We start from the raw sequence: 15,036 nt of genomic DNA, 5'->3' as shown, positions 1-15,036 counted from the left end.
TCATCATCATCATAACTTCTAGAAGGAAAACAAAATAAGGAAGAAAGACACACTTACAAAAACGACAGATGAACAGAAAGGAAGGCTGCAAAGAGCTTTGCAACAATTCATCGGTACTGACCCTTGGCCCGGAAGACTTATCTCCCTTTAAAAGAAAGCAAGGAGGGGATGTGAATAGGATCACAGGATCCTTTCTTTGCAAAATGAGCCAAGATAAATTTAAAAAGTGATGGTTCTGTTCACTGTCTGTATGGTAACACCAAACTTCGACAAAAAGTAAAGAAAAGAAAATCAAAGAAGACAGATGACTAAAGCAAAATAGAGAAAGTACAAAACAAAAACCGGTCACTGTACGATCGATCGTAAGCTAGGCATATCCAAAAAAAAAGGATAAAAAAAAAAACAAAAAAAAACCACACAACATAAAGCCCCTCATCACCATGCACTCAATTAGCTACTAAATCGATACCCAACTATACTCTCCTATTAATGAGCAGGATATACAGAGAGATATTAATATAGTGCTAATACTGAATAAACACAGCACATATAAAGGATTATTTGTCACACTATAGGAGAGAGAAAAAAAATCATAATAATAAAATGAGAAGAAACCCACAAGTAAAACAAAGGAGGAAAAAAGTACATCAAAGGTAACAGGACTGAATAAAGGTGAAAGGTATACCATCAAGTACAGGGCATGGGGTTAGGGTAGGGTAGTTGGGTGTTGTGTGAGAGAGGGGGAATGATGGAGGAGGAAGGAGGAAGAAGAGAGAGTGGGATAGAGAGAGAGAGAGAAACGGGAATAGGCGGGACTTGCAGGCTAGCGCACAAGCGTACGTGCGTAGGTGGGTGGGTGCATTCACATGCCCTCGCTGAAGCTCTGCATCTCGCGGTGGAAGTGCTGGGTGGGCTCGCTGAGGACCACGCTGGTGTCGAGGGAAGGATGCCACACGCGGCCCAGGCCCAGGGAGACCTCCTTCACCAGGTTGTGGACGGGGTCGCCTTCGATGAACACCGACTGGTCCGGGTCGAAGTCGATGCTCTCCTCTGACACGGCCAGCACCTTCAGGTTGGAGCCGCGCAAACGTGAGATGGCAACCAGGTTGTGGGACCACACCGTGTAGCCTAACGACAAAGAGACAGAGAGAGAGAGAGAGAGAAAGAAAGAAAAAGAAAGAAAGGACAGCGTGAGTAAGTGAGTTAGTGATTTAATGACACAGAAAGTCATTTAGGGAATGAGGGTGTTGTAATTTGTGTGTGTTGATAAGGTGATACCAAAAGGTTTCTCTATTACCCTTCCCATACCTAGATCAGACCGTTGTCCATTACGAACTATGGAGCACACCTGGGCAAACATCAGTTTCAAAACCTCATTCCAGAATACAAACACACCAAAGTAGAACTCAACTTCGAAGTTTCACTGCTCACTTCTTTCTACTTCACAATGAGGGGAGAAAAACTAGGAAACATGTTAATGAGGGATTATCTTTCCAGTCCTCTAAAGTAAAGCCATTTTGTGCTTCAAGGCCAGTGGAAAATTAACAAAAAAATCTGCTTGAACGGCAGCTCCATTGCGTTGTTGGGGGAATAAAACAAGCCGGGTTTCTACACAAGACCTACAAAGTTAATCAGTCTAAGCTGTATGGAATGTGATTTCACCAACATAGAAAGCAGTTCCCTGTCAGTTCAGCGATCATGGTATTACATGCATTTACATGTAGATCACTTCAAGCCATCTGGCTGCAAAGATTTTCGTCTTAACATTTAAAATTTTCAGCTGACACTGCTACCTCCATTTATAATGTGAGCAGGAGAGCTCAAGCCCATTTATGATGTGAGCAGGAGAGGCTGGCCAAGACTTAAGATGCAGGGGTGACATGTTAGAGAGTATTGCTCTAGTGGTAGGCGAACACTGTAGCTAATAAATACTACGCACCTGAAAGTTTCTTTTCTTTTTGGGTGTGAAGTGTGTGAGGGAGAGTAATGATGGGCGGACTAAAACAGTTAAGAAAGCAGGCCAAGGCCTCGTTCAAACAAATTTAAAATAAATGAATGTCCATCTTACCATGGATGATAAGAACGGCCAGATGAACACAGCGCCAGGCTAAGAGCACAAGCGGATCCTCATTGTGGTTGACGCTGAGGTCGGGGAAGCCGGAGTCGTCGCGCATCAGCACGAAGTGGCTGAGCGTCTTGTGGTACTGCTGGGAGATGAGCTCCACGGTGCCATCTGTCACCGGCATGCTGTAGCTGTCCAGGTGGATGCGCTCCAGGGGCATGCTGGGCTTGAGCACACGCAGGAGGTCCTGGCTGCACACGTCCAGCGCCATCATGTAGACGCGCAGGTTGCTGCTGCGCCGCACCAGCGCCTTCCAGTCGTCCTCGCTGACGGTGCCGTCCAGCGGTTTGGCCTCCAGGGCAGCGCCGTTGAGCAAGAGCGAGATGCGGTGCAGCGGGGCCCGGTCCTGGCCTGCCAGGAGGCAGCACATGTCGGAGGAGAAATCGCTGAAGTCGAGCGCCAGCGAGCGCAGGTGCACCAGGCGCTCCAGCTCCACGGGGGCCAGAAGGCTGGGCAGCTGGTTGTCCAGCAGGCTGAGGTGCTCCAGGGAACTGGCACTGGGGTTGGAGAGGGAGACCAAGGAGCAGGGAGTCACCACGCCCAGCATGAAGGCGGAGGAAAGCCACTTCATTTGTCTGCTGTTGGACAGGATCTCCTCAAAAAGCAGCTGGATCCTTAAAAACAGAAGTGAGGAGAGAGAGAGACCGGAATGAGAGATGGCAGATGGAACAAAGAGAGAAACACCACCATGCTGAAACTAAAGGGTAACTTAACTGACATATACCATGAAAATAGGATAATGTTAACAATACACTTACTCTTTGATTTTTTTGCTTCCATGGTCAACTTGGTGGAGATAGGAGCTGTCCAATATACCCTCATCCTGAAGAATGCAGGTATCACCGTAGAGACTCAACCTGTGTAGATTTCTTGAGAAGAGCAGAAAGACACAAAATAGAACACACACATATTCATAAAAAATAGTTAAGCCAATTCAATTGGTAAAATATTAGGCCACTTTTTTGGTATGACAACCAGCAAGATATTGACGTTATGTTTATGTGAATGGTATAATCAAATTTCAATAAAGTGCCTCTACTCAGTAAATATAAAAAACGGGAACTTTCTCTCCAAACCTGCGTAAACAGCATATGTGGAACTTACTTCACATAACTAAAAGGCAGGCCTGGACATAACACTAGAATATCATGTGGCTGTGACAAGGGAACTTTCAGGAAAAGACATTTCATCTCACAGCCACGGTAACAGTACAATAATACCGATACTTTTTGCCAAACAAAGCTTTCCCTTCAACACAAAAGCAATCGTTACGTGAGATTCTTCTTGAAAACAAAAGCTTCTACCGCTTACAAGATTTTTTCTTAGGCTGTCGTGCGTTCTGGAAGTCTGCGCACTTTCAGAGAGGAATGACATTCATTGTGAAAATGCCGTTTCATTGCTAACGGTGAACAATGCAATTTAACCACATTACAGTTTATTGTGATGGGGTCGTACAGTGATGTCCTTGCATTACATTGTCCTTGTAATGTTAATGCCGAACTAAGCGGCGTCACTGAAAGCTGTAGCTATCAGAGGCATAGCTTGGTTACGTAATGACATGGGTTTGTTTATAGCTAGCTAGCTAGCGTAGCTTCCTGGCTAACTAGCTGGTAGCAAGCTTGCTATGCCATCATTGAGAAAATGGCGTTGCTCAACTGACAGTCATCATAATATTAAGTGACGTAGTAGTATGGATAAATATATTACCTGTTGTAACGAAGACTACGAAGCACACATAACACCTGATCCAAATAAGTGACCATTGCATCTTTCCAGCGGTCAGAAAACTGTGGGTCGCTCTCCACAGGTTCCATTCTGCCCTCCATTGCTTGCAATGGGCTTAGGTACCCATCCACTGGGGCAAACTCCAGCTGCAACTCACGCACAAAGGAACCAAACTTGCGCATGAGGAATTCTAATCTGGGGGTCTCCTCAGACCCAGAGCCACCTCCATTCGTCCCTCCACCGACACGCAACTTTAGCTCTGTCCACAACGCTGGGTAAAATAGGCACTCCCTCCAGCGAGAACATACGGCCGAGGCCCGAAGCTTGTCTCGATCTGACAGAAAGGAAAATATGTGAACAATAAGCTCACTGGGTAAAGCCAAGGCTCCGACACCCCCGCACAGAGCCATGGCTGTTGGCTTCAAGACTACAACAACTCAGACAAGGGTGAAAAATTAACCGTTGCACCGTTAGCTACGAGACTTCACGACGAGCCAAACGGTGCAGATCTCTCACCCTACTGGTCGTGTATGGAGAAAACAAACAGCGTTCAGCAGCTTTGCTTTCAATACTATTGGACCATCCCACTTTTAAGGGATGAGTGACTATGAGACGAATTAACAATATGATTTGGACACGGTGAAATAATTACGGTTTTGTTTTTCATTGTCAGGAGATAACTTTCTAGCAAATAATCTATTTCGCCCTGTCACAATTTTTATGTTGGTCCAGTGTTTTGGAATATTCATGTAATGGTTTAATCCACTGCGCTCTTATTTTTGCCATACCGTTGAAGACCGGTAGGGGTGCTTGCAAAGTGCAGTTCCCCGTTAACTGAGGCAAAGCTATTTCTTGTTTCAGAACAGTTGTCCGTAAACTACAGTGTTATGCACTCTACTTGATGTGCCTTTTATGTACATTTGATGTACACAAATTGATTTGAAATGTCTTAGAAACGGCCGTATTCTTTTCGATCCATTCATTTCGTAGAGGGGGCGTGGCACTGTCATAAAGCTTGTATGTCTTTACCTCTTTTCCTTTTACTATTCAAATTACGGCTCTGAGAATAGCAAGTCGTCACCCTAATGTGAAATCAAATGCACACTCTCTGAAAATTGTGAATCACTCCTCCTCACCCAATGACACAATTGCTTGATCATAGCATGAGGCGGGTTTAAAACACCGTTCTTAAATCATAAATGTCCTCCGCTGTCTCAATACAATAGTCATTTGACTTGCAATATCCAGTGAATCAAATATGATCTGAATCAAAGCTGAGCCAGAGCGACTTTTTAAACAAGACTTGTCATGTCACAGACGTCACTTCCAACACGGCTACCTCCCCCCGGTTTTTTTCTGAAGGTAGCAAACCTAGCTAGCTTACTGTTACCATCGGTAGAGTTTAGAGTGGTTGTGGAAGAGGAAGTGGAGATGGCCGAATTGTCACTTTATCTTACAAACATTAACGTATCCGTGGGCCAAACTATGGACAAAGAGAAGGTAATTTGTCGTTTGTTTTTCCACTTAGTATTTACATATGAAGATACATAAAACAATCTACCTTGCTGTTCGGCTGTTTCTAACAGTAGCTAGCCAGCTAGCTTGCAGGCTATTTCCTTGTCTCTGCTAGCCTTTAGAAACAATAATTTCAGAAATATGTGTAGTCCACTACATCCTTTGGAAGACGATGATGGGATATTGGTGCTTGTCAATTTATTATACCTAGTATATGTGATATCTTTCGTGCTTCCATTCAGAGACGGGCTGTTTCCATTTAATTTTAGCTACATTATTGGTGAGATAGCTAGCTGGTGTTTTACTGTATTGTTTGCATAGCGCCAACAGGCAACGCGTCACAGGATGACAACCTGTTGGTCGCTAACTTTTCCGTGGGAACATCTGAGGTTGTAGTGTGTGTTTGCGGTTAGTGTGTGCGGTTATTAAGACAGTTTTACAATAAGTATATGTACTCACACTTTACGTATAAGATCGCTTTCGTGGTGAGGCAAGACAGGTTTGCTCAGTTTAATGAAATACGTTTGTTTTTGTTTAGACTCCCAATGTGGGAAAGGATTTTGAGAATGTGGAGCTTGGTGATTTGGGCCTGAAAAAGCAGAAGGTTCCCCGCAGAACTATATACTTTGCCAGTGGGGAGACGATGGAGGAATACAGTACTGATGAAGAGGAGGAGGAAGAGCCTGAGAAAAAGAACACCATGACTATAATTGACCCTGTGAGTTATGTTTGCGTTTGTTCTTGCGACAACCACACTACGTGAAGCTGTACGTTTTAATGGAAAGTTAAATGCGTTTTTTATTACAGTCAACACTGACATGGGGCCCGTATGTGTGGTTGCAAATGTGGAGAATGGCTACTTCAACAGTTTCAGGTAGGCCCATTTGTAACCAATCACAGTCGACCTAACTGTTATGGTGCTCCATCTATGCATTGCTTTTCCCTTCCTTTCTAATTGATTATTCAAATGTTGTTTTTAAATACTTTCTCCTTAATATGTTTTTGGTTCAAGAGGAACATGATGCTTTATCTGACAAGTGTTTTCTTGGTATTTGTGGGTTACAGTGTGTGATTACCTTGGTGAGAGACTGGCTTCGATCTTGGGCATAACATCACCGAAATATCAGTATGCCATCGATGAATACTATAGAATGAAAAAGGAGGTGAGCAGTAATTCAATTGTAGTGAACCATGGTCAAGCTTGACTCACAAAACATATCACTACTTCATACACCTGTCTTTAATTAAGTTGGTTGGCCAATAGGAAAATGAAATACTGCCATCCCCCCACTTGTTGTTCAGGCTCATGGTATATTCAAAGTCCTCACTGTTAATTGTAATTCTCAGGAGGAGGAGGAGGAAGAAGAGAACCAGCTTTCAGAGGAGGCAGAGAGGCACTTCAATGGGCAGGTGAGCCAGGAGGGTCAGCTGCCCAGGATGGAGCAGCCGGAGACCAGCGCCATGTTTGTGAACGTCGCATTTGAGCTGGAGCAGGAGCCTCATTCAGCACCTGATGCTGTGCATGTCCCAGCCCCCCTCCCCTCTTAAGATCCTCTATTAAACAGATGACATTCTTTTAGTTTATGTTTTGTTTGTTTGTTGTTTGTAGATTTGTGGATTTGTTCTGAACATAATCCAGTTTAGGAGTGAAGTGTAGTGCAGCGGTGTACTGAAGATGTAGCTTCCTGTCCAGGAAAATAATGTTAATGTGCTATGAACGGCACTGCGAAGAGATTCGGTAATGTTGTGAGCGGCAAGCTGTAGTTATATAGTGTAATTACTGTCTACTCTGGCTTTTTTTTTTTTTTTTTTTACAAGTTTTTCTATGCAAGTACTGTAATATATTTGTATGTATGATGCTTTGTTGATGCATGGCAAATATGATTATTGGTTTGTATGAAAGTGTTGACTTTTGGTCAGTTCTAAAGGTACTTATGGTTGACCTACATTTCATTCATTTGTATCTCTGTCAAAATAGGCTGAATCAGTTTAAAGTGCAGAGTTTGAGAAAATAAACTTCATAAACTGTAAAGATTTGCATGGCCGAAATTGCCGTTTCCTATCCAAGGGCATGTTCAGATAATTTGAGAACACTTAAAATATGTTGAAGCCATGGTTGTACTAACAGCAACTCTACCATGTTGCCTTTTATACATAAGTCAATCTTCATGTAATTTCTGGACTGTCAGTTGTTGAATATATCAGATGTTCTGATTAGGTCATGTAACCTTATGAAATACGAGGTATCTGTAGGTAGCCTGTTTGTTTCTGTTTCCTTTAATTTACTCAGACAAAATTATTATTTGGATCTGAATCTCAGTCTGGATTTGGACTGGAAGAGTATAGGATGCCTTGACTGTTAGCAGTATTATCACCTGAGATTTTCAACTGAAGGAATGAATTTGTCACTGACATGAAAAATCCTTTGCTTATTGATGTAATCACGACGCATTACTGCAATTGTAAGTAAAAAAAAGTTGCTTTTATTTATGTTAATAAAACATTTTTGTAAATTCAATAGAAATACATTAATTTTTTGTTTGCATTCACAACAAAGGAAAAGTTTGTATACACACACACCAGGATAAACAATTTACAGGAGTTCCTTTTCTGTCATGTTATATGAAAAATAAGACAACGGTTTCAATATGTTCCCCAATGCAGGCCTGCTATGCTTGTTGATAGGGGTCATGTGTCATCCATATCGCCAGTGTTACTTTCACCATCATTGGCCACCAAAACTTCCCTATTCTCATAGGTCCAAAAGCCATTGAGGTCAATGAGAATGCTGCTCACAGTATCACCCTGACCGCTGTTCACCAGGTCCTGTAGGGTGATCTTGTATGGATCCTTGGGTTTTACCATGTCAAAGATCTCATCCTGCAGTTAGTCACAGGGAGGAAATTTTTATGGTCAAAACACTTTGTGCTTTAAAATATTCATTCATCTCAGATATATGGGAACAATCTTTAAGGGTATATACTTATTTGTGTTTAGGAAGCATGGAGTATACCATTCTAGTAAAAACAAAAACACAGTTGTATCTACCTTGACATCCTGGAAGGACACCGCCTCTTGTCCATGTATTTTCATCTGTTCTTGGATAGCCTTTGGATAAAATAAACAAAGATCAATTATGTAGTTCAACAATATTTGTTATCTTATTTTGGTCACACATTGAGAAGAGTACAGAGGGGTGTGGGGGTGTGTCACTCCTTACTCTGAAAAAGTAGTTGAGAGCGAACACATTGAGGTAGCCTTTGTTGTCCATGTCCAGCAGCTTGAAGATATACTGCAGTGCCGCAGGTTCTTTCCGGTTCTCCAGAGCCAACACAAAGTCCAGGTATGTTTTGTAGTCCTGAGATGAAGTTAGAAAAACACCAGAAGTAAACAGCACTGTTCAGAATGTCTAACCGTACAGAAAAGCACAAATTGGAGAACGTCAACTTTCAAAAATGTTAAAGGTCCATGCAATCTTTGGGCATATTTCACAAATATATTGTAACTTTGTCCTGTAACATTGTCATTTTTTAGTGTTGTTTGCAATGTGTTTAAAAGGGGTGTATGTGTGTGTGTACTTACCATCTCCCCATCATAAGTCAGGCATTCTTGGTACACACGATCAAGGAAGACACTGGTTAGTGTCCCAGTACCATAGCGAGAAAGTTCTTCTTTGCTTAACATACCATTGTGATCTTTATCTAGGTTCAGATACTGACCTGAGAAAAAGAAAGACAACGAATGTTATTTTCATTTAAATTCTACATTGACGCCAACATGAACAGGTATTCACATACAAACTTGAGATTTGGAAGTTCATGGCAACCAGTCAGTATGCGTCATGTGGGAACACAATTATGATTTTTTTTTGTTGTAAGTTTTAACAACAAATAGCACCTTTGGTGCTACTAGTGCCTTTCTTTTCAAAGCTTACCATATACTCGGAGAGCAGAGGGTGCTGAAAACCAGTTTGCCTCCTGACTTTCCTTGGACAACTCCTCATCCCTCAGCTGCAATAAATAATAAAACACAACAAACATGACAATAGTGTCATGACTTTGTAGTGTTAAGACAATTTCAGCACTAACCTAAATGTTTTCATTCAGTACCTCAAGAAGGTCATCCAGGAAACTGCAAGCCAGAATATCCTGTATCTTTATTTTACCTACAATTCAGAATTAGACAGAAATATTCACTGAAAGAACATTCAAAAGGGAGTAAAACAAAAAAGGAATAGAAACTAAATGACCTATAAGAGTGAACTCAAGCGACACAACTTTGTCTATTTAAGTTTGGTCAGTCTGTGCAAATGAGCTGGAACATCTCCCTCTACACACAGTTCAGGACAAAGTTTATTTTCTGTCCTGATAATCAGGAAAGTGATATTCAGAGACAAAAGATTGAGAGCTGGACATGCAAATGTCCTGAAACTAAAAACTAAAGCTTTTGATTGGAGCATGATAAGTCATTCTTGGCACAAGGGAAATCCTTCACCTTCTATCAAATTAACACAGAGCATCGAATCCAAAGCAGATGCACCAAGACCTAAGAGACATTAATAGGGCTCAAATGAGGAAACACATACCTGTGCGGAGTGGGTCTAGGAAAAAGAAGAACTTGCGGACAGCCGTGCAGACATAAAAGGAGTAGAAAGACTTCTCCAGACCATCCAGCTGGGGCAGGGTGGGAATCAGCTCAAGGATATAGTTCTCCAAGTCCTTACATGCAACCACGAGGAGACAGTGTCAATGTGTCAATGTGTCAGTAGTATCAGAGTACTTTGTGTAAATCAACCACTCTGAATGAGCTGTTTAAGAACAAATAACTGATGGACAGACATGCAAGCTCTGCTAATCCAGGTAAATCAACAAGCTATAACTATAACAAAATATGGCTGTATTTTGGTGAGGTTGATGCAGTATAACTTCAGTATATCAAGTATTCTATGTGTTATCTTAAGATCTATTGAGTCTTTAATAGTCCATGATGGATTTAAATGTATTCCATTAATTAATCAACCAGAGAGACAAGAGAAGAGATGAGATACAAACAACCAAGTGTTCGGTACGTACAGACTCACGCAAGTATCCCTGCCCTGCCACATCATACAGACTTAAGCCGATCCTTGTCTGATGCAACCAAACTGCAAGATACAAATAGTGACTTGAACCATAACATGAGCAAACAATCTTCTAGAATCCTGTAATATGTGGAATTCATGAGCGGATCTATAGTATTATTACTACTGGACATGTGATACGATTGTATGCCAATACAATACCTTTTCTCATGACGTAGTTAAAGAACTGCATAATTGAGATCCTTCCATATGGATCATTGTGAAGGAGTTTGGCATACACTCTAGCAGTGAAGAATTGTCTGTACAGAAAAAAAGAGGAGCTCACTCATCATCTGTAGCAGTAGCAGTAGTAGTAGTAATAACCATCGTCGTCATCACCTACAAATCAGTGGGATCATGCTATCTATCCATTCAGCCCGTCCCATTTTAGTCTTACCTCAAAATATATATATACACACACACACACACACACGCACACACACATTTTATTGACTAAGTAAGAGCTTACTTGCACTTGACTCCGGCCTTCTCTCCAACTTTGAGAAAGCTCTCATAGGTGATCATAGCTTCATCTCCTGTTGCTGGGGGCACCTGGTGTTTGTCCAACAGAAACCAGAGGTTCTGGGGAAGCAATTTCACAGATATGCACAGCATTAAAACTAATATCATGTCATGGAGTGACGTCTTAGACATTTGTTGTGGATAAAATTAAACCAAATAAAAACTTTATTTGTATTATTCTAATCCCCCATTACCCTATTTAAGAGCTAATGAAATCAGAAATACTTTTTGTATAGACGTCACAACTTCTCTAACTACCATGTGAACTTCTAACTAAGTTTAAGAACTCACCTGTAACTCCTCATTATCCAGCAGTTCTCGACTCTTCCTCTGTAGAAAGACTGCTCTGGACTCCTCTCTCAATTTTTGCAGCAGAACCTCATCTTCAGCGGGAAGCTACGAGAAATGGTGGGTTAAGTCCTTATGGTCATTGAATGTGGAGTCTTTCACTGCAGTTAAACATACAACGATTTTGTCCTTGTCATCAATATGCTCGTTATCTAAATTCTGTCATGATGGTGTCGCTACGATTTTAATGTAGTGTTTGCCTACCCTGTAATAGAAGCGCGGAATGGTCTTATAGGAGCGGTCTCGTTCCCCTCCTCCTCTCCATTCGGTGTAATACTTAGTGAACAGTTCTGTTTCTTCTGCCTTCTTCTCCTCTTCAGTCTTTTCATCTACAAGAAAAAACACAAGCAATCAAGCCACTTCTGCATTCACAATGCATACCAGACCCTATAGCATCCCAAGAGACCCTTATATTACTGAGTCGATAAATAAAACATTGTTAACGTACCACCCAACAGAGCTAGCTATGATGGCATGTTGCATAGCATTTAACCGTAGCCTATGGAATAGCCATATAACTATGATAAAGCTATGTAATAATTTTAGGAGATGATCTGTTAACGTTGCTGCATTGTGTTTTAGTGTGTGTGTTATATACTTACTTACCGGTGAAACACAAAGTTATCTGGTAAATGGATAACATTAACTTAGCATTAGCTAGCTTGCAGAAGTGATACAGCATTACTAGCTAGCTAGATAGCTTGCTTCACTACAGTATTTAGAACATTACTTTAAACGTGCATGTGAATGACCAGTGATAATATCAGTTGTGTTACCTTTCTTTGAATTATCTAGCCTTTTTCTTAAGAGATCCTTCCAGTGCGCAAGTTTATCATTCGACATGTCTGCATGACCAGAGACGTTTTGGCTTGACGTTGGACGTTAACGTAGGTTGTGTTGGTTTTGCTTTTGCGGAGTGTTTTTACTGACGTCTTCTGACTGCGCCACCTGTCAGATGTCACGTCACAAATGCCAGACGTAACCGTGCGTGCTTTCACAAGACCCTTCGCGGTGAGCTAACTCCTTTTTAAATTATAGATTCCTTCGTAGATTCAAATCATTAAATGGAGAATGCCGTTATATATAACCAATATTAGACAGGTTTACAGCACATCATTATTAGTACATCAGCGAAGTGATGTTGGCACTACATTTAAGTGAGGAGAGCACGTAAACTTTAGCTGCTAGCTACCTAAAGTCTGTAAAACAGTAACAGCTAGTACAGTAAAGTAGCTAGATGAATGTTATGCTGTCGTGTCAAATAAATACATGCATTTGTGGGTTTTTTCCGTGAATGATAACTTCGGCATTGTCCTGTCAGTTTTTGGACTTGGTAAAGCTATTGTTTTGTTGCTACACTACCTGAAAGCAATAGTTTGGGCAGGTCATGGGCCCCTTGCTGATGCCCAACCTAAGGGTTTGCTTGCAACATTTTCTCCCAGTTCTATCAAGAAGAAATGTATTGAATCTCTCACACAAGAATGTGTCACAGTGTTTTAAGGTCGGAGGTGTAAACACCTTTTGTACCAAGAACATAAACAATCATGCAGTCGATAAGAGGAAAGCTTTCAAATCAAGAGACTTCGCCATCAAGGAAAGACCTGTTTTTCCCAAGTCGGTGTTTGCAGCTGGAACTGCTAGGCGGACTGCTGAGCTTATGAAAAAGAAAGCTGGTTTTTCAGACACAGACGAGCCATCAGACTACAGTAGGAAAAGACATGCCGCGGAGATACCAGACCGCCCGCTAACCTCTTCAGAGTGGAAAAGAATGAAAGAAGGTAGCGAGCGACCAGATCGCTTTGTGCTTCGGATGATGGAGGGGATGTTGTCGGCTAGTGCAGATATAAACATAGCTAAATCCCTCCTGGCATATGTCGCTGTGGATACTGGCACAGTGCCTTATGAGTTGCTCTTGCGATACCTCACTTTGTGTGTCAACGATGGACACTGGGATGAAATGTATGATGTGTACGACATCATGAAGAGTCGGTTCCGTTCGCTGGATACGGGTGCGTACAGTTTATTGGTCAAAGGCTTTAGTAAGACAGAACGCTGGAAAGAGACCTTGGTTCTCCTTGAGAACATCAACAAGATCATCACGCCCTCTCCTCGGAATTACGCCAATGCCATCGCTGCTGCAATGAAACACGGCAGTTCTGCCACCGGTTGGACACTGTATAACCAGCTCTTGGAGAAGGGCATTAGTCCTAACCAGGATACCTGGAGGTATCTGTTTGAGGGCGGTGTTTCTGACCACAAATACGACGATGAGCTGTTATCCATATTACAGCATATGAGAGACAACCAGATATATCCAGACGAGCTTCTGGCTAACACAATAAGAAAGTGGTTCGAAAGGTAAATATGACTGCAGCTGTCTTATAATAAAATAATTGTATTGAATGTTCTTGTATGTTGCAATGCAATGACACATTTGTCTCTGTTTCCCTCAGTCGTCCGGACCAGAAGTGGATTGGAGGTATCTCCATTGTGAACCCAAGGTAAATAATATAGATCTTGCATTACCAGAGTACTTTCTGGGGAATGAAAAGCAGCACCCTAAACAATGCAGCCCTGCACCACAGCCAAGAAAAAAAGAAGCTGAAAAGAATGGATGGTGTAGCAGAAATGCAATCTTCATCATTGAAATTAAATTAAATGATGAAAAGAAACACCCATCATGAGAAAATGCAGTTCAAGCATGTCAAAATTAGCACACACAAAATGAAACACTGCAGTGTATTCAAATGAACCAGCTATTGCCTGTAACAGGTTATTATTAACATCATTTCCCCTCAACAGATTAAACCCATTTATGTTATGGTCCGCGAACATTATGTGTGTTATTTTTTATAATAACTTTTAATGGTGAGCCCTTCACAGTGCTGGATGTTTGACCCCATTTGACCTCTGCCCTATGTCCTGAAGTGGAGTGTGTCGGAGTTGTGGCTCTGAGCTGGAGTCCATACAGCTGACTGATGAAGACTATGCTGACCTGAAGGACAGTGTCATGAAGAACGTGATTAAGGGCATAGACGTGTTCAAGAAGACCACCCCTGAGGTTTGCATCTTTTCATCTATCGAAGCTTCTTAAAATGTCTGTTTGTCTACATGAGATGCAAGTCAAGACAATACACTAAGATGCATAAAATAAAAAATGTAGTGCGGTTGTGTAGTGCTAAATGTACTCTTTTAGATGTGAAAACGTTAAGCTGCAGATTCATTTTTCATCACTAGGTGGCAGTGTTGGTTTGAACTTTATCTTTAAACTCAATAAGGAGTTCTGTTCCAAGCTAGCAAGCTTAATACCTAAAAGGCATGCAAAAACCCTGCAAACACCACCAACAGCTTAGTTGACACTAATAGAAGCTTGCCAACACACTAACAGGTGTCTTTTGGCAGTAAAGCTGGCAATGTCATCCTGTGAAAGCTTTTCTTCCATTTTTGCAAGGTGTTCAAGCCCTGAACACAGTACTACATAGGGTGTATGGCTACATAGGGTGGATGGCTAGTGGAAAAGACACAATTGTTTATCTGTCCTTCACATGACCATATGCTGTCAAAATGAATTTGAGGATGGTTCCAAAACTAGTTGCCTATAAAACCATACCTTAAAAAAAGTGTCAAATTGTTGCATAGTGTTGCTTTAACCCTAACCAACCTATCAAATTCGTATCAAATGTAT

The 15,036-nt window shown here is 41.6% G+C and overlaps 4 protein-coding genes across 4 annotated transcripts in view; 2 read left to right on the top strand and 2 right to left on the bottom strand.

The window, feature by feature from the left end:
* Nucleotides 1-862: 862 nt before the first annotated feature.
* fbxo33 (F-box protein 33) lies at nt 863-4,257 on the bottom strand (the record flags this gene model as incomplete). Its single annotated transcript, XM_080850368.1, has 4 exons — nt 863-1,128; nt 2,069-2,736; nt 2,881-2,991; nt 3,830-4,257. The coding sequence occupies 4 exons, from the start codon at nt 4,255-4,257 to the stop codon at nt 863-865; spliced, it is 1,473 nt and encodes a 490-aa protein (XP_080706494.1).
* Nucleotides 4,258-5,232: 975 nt separating this feature from the next.
* On the top strand, nt 5,233-7,833 carry fam177a1 (family with sequence similarity 177 member A1). Its single transcript, XM_080849647.1, has 5 exons — nt 5,233-5,347; nt 5,901-6,080; nt 6,170-6,236; nt 6,428-6,525; nt 6,710-7,833. Exons 1-5 carry the CDS (start codon nt 5,279-5,281, stop codon nt 6,908-6,910), a joined length of 615 nt encoding a protein of 204 aa, XP_080705773.1. The 5' UTR covers nt 5,233-5,278; the 3' UTR covers nt 6,911-7,833.
* On the bottom strand, nt 7,829-12,241 carry ppp2r3c (protein phosphatase 2, regulatory subunit B'', gamma). The gene is made up of 13 exons (XM_080849646.1): nt 12,128-12,241; nt 11,556-11,680; nt 11,295-11,399; nt 10,951-11,063; nt 10,644-10,741; nt 10,435-10,505; nt 9,948-10,080; nt 9,472-9,527; nt 9,297-9,372; nt 8,945-9,081; nt 8,583-8,720; nt 8,411-8,470; nt 7,829-8,242 (listed from the first exon to the last, which is right to left on the bottom strand). The coding sequence occupies exons 1-13, from the start codon at nt 12,192-12,194 to the stop codon at nt 8,051-8,053; spliced, it is 1,371 nt and encodes a 456-aa protein (XP_080705772.1). The 5' UTR covers nt 12,195-12,241; the 3' UTR covers nt 7,829-8,050.
* A 106-nt stretch (nt 12,242-12,347) lies between these two features.
* The window catches only part of prorp (protein only RNase P catalytic subunit), a 12,979-nt gene continuing 10,290 nt past the window's right edge, over nt 12,348-15,036 (top strand). The window contains exons 1-3 of the mRNA XM_080849546.1: nt 12,348-13,709; nt 13,805-13,852; nt 14,280-14,412. Of these exons, the coding sequence (XP_080705672.1) occupies nt 12,739-13,709; nt 13,805-13,852; nt 14,280-14,412 (1,152 nt within the window). The 5' untranslated portion in view covers nt 12,348-12,738. The remainder of the gene's footprint in view (nt 13,710-13,804; nt 13,853-14,279; nt 14,413-15,036) is intronic.

The sequence above is a fragment of the Sprattus sprattus genome (genome assembly GCF_963457725.1).
Source record: "Sprattus sprattus genome assembly, chromosome: 13".
NCBI lineage: Eukaryota > Metazoa > Chordata > Actinopteri > Clupeiformes > Clupeidae > Sprattus > Sprattus sprattus.
The sequence above is the reverse complement of the archived record's forward strand: the minus strand, read 5'-3'. Positions and strand labels throughout refer to the sequence as shown.

Bases quoted from the DNA above. Each gene is read 5' to 3' on its own strand.
- fam177a1 (XM_080849647.1), top strand. From the start codon at position 5,279: ATGGCCGAATTGTCACTTTATCTTACAAACATTAACGTATCCGTGGGC. The intron at 5,348-5,900 runs GTAATTTGTCGT...GTTTTTGTTTAG, and splicing joins AAACTATGGACAAAGAGAAG to ACTCCCAATGTGGGAAAGGA. The intron at 6,237-6,427 runs GTAGGCCCATTT...TGTGGGTTACAG, and splicing joins GGCTACTTCAACAGTTTCAG to TGTGTGATTACCTTGGTGAG.
- ppp2r3c (XM_080849646.1), bottom strand. From the start codon at position 12,194: ATGTCGAATGATAAACTTGCGCACTGGAAGGATCTCTTAAGAAAAAGG. The intron at 10,742-10,950 runs GTAAGCTCTTAC...TTTTCTGTACAG, and splicing joins AAGGCCGGAGTCAAGTGCAA to ACAATTCTTCACTGCTAGAG. The intron at 9,528-9,947 runs GTATGTGTTTCC...TCTGAATTGTAG, and splicing joins CCTAGACCCACTCCGCACAG to GTAAAATAAAGATACAGGAT.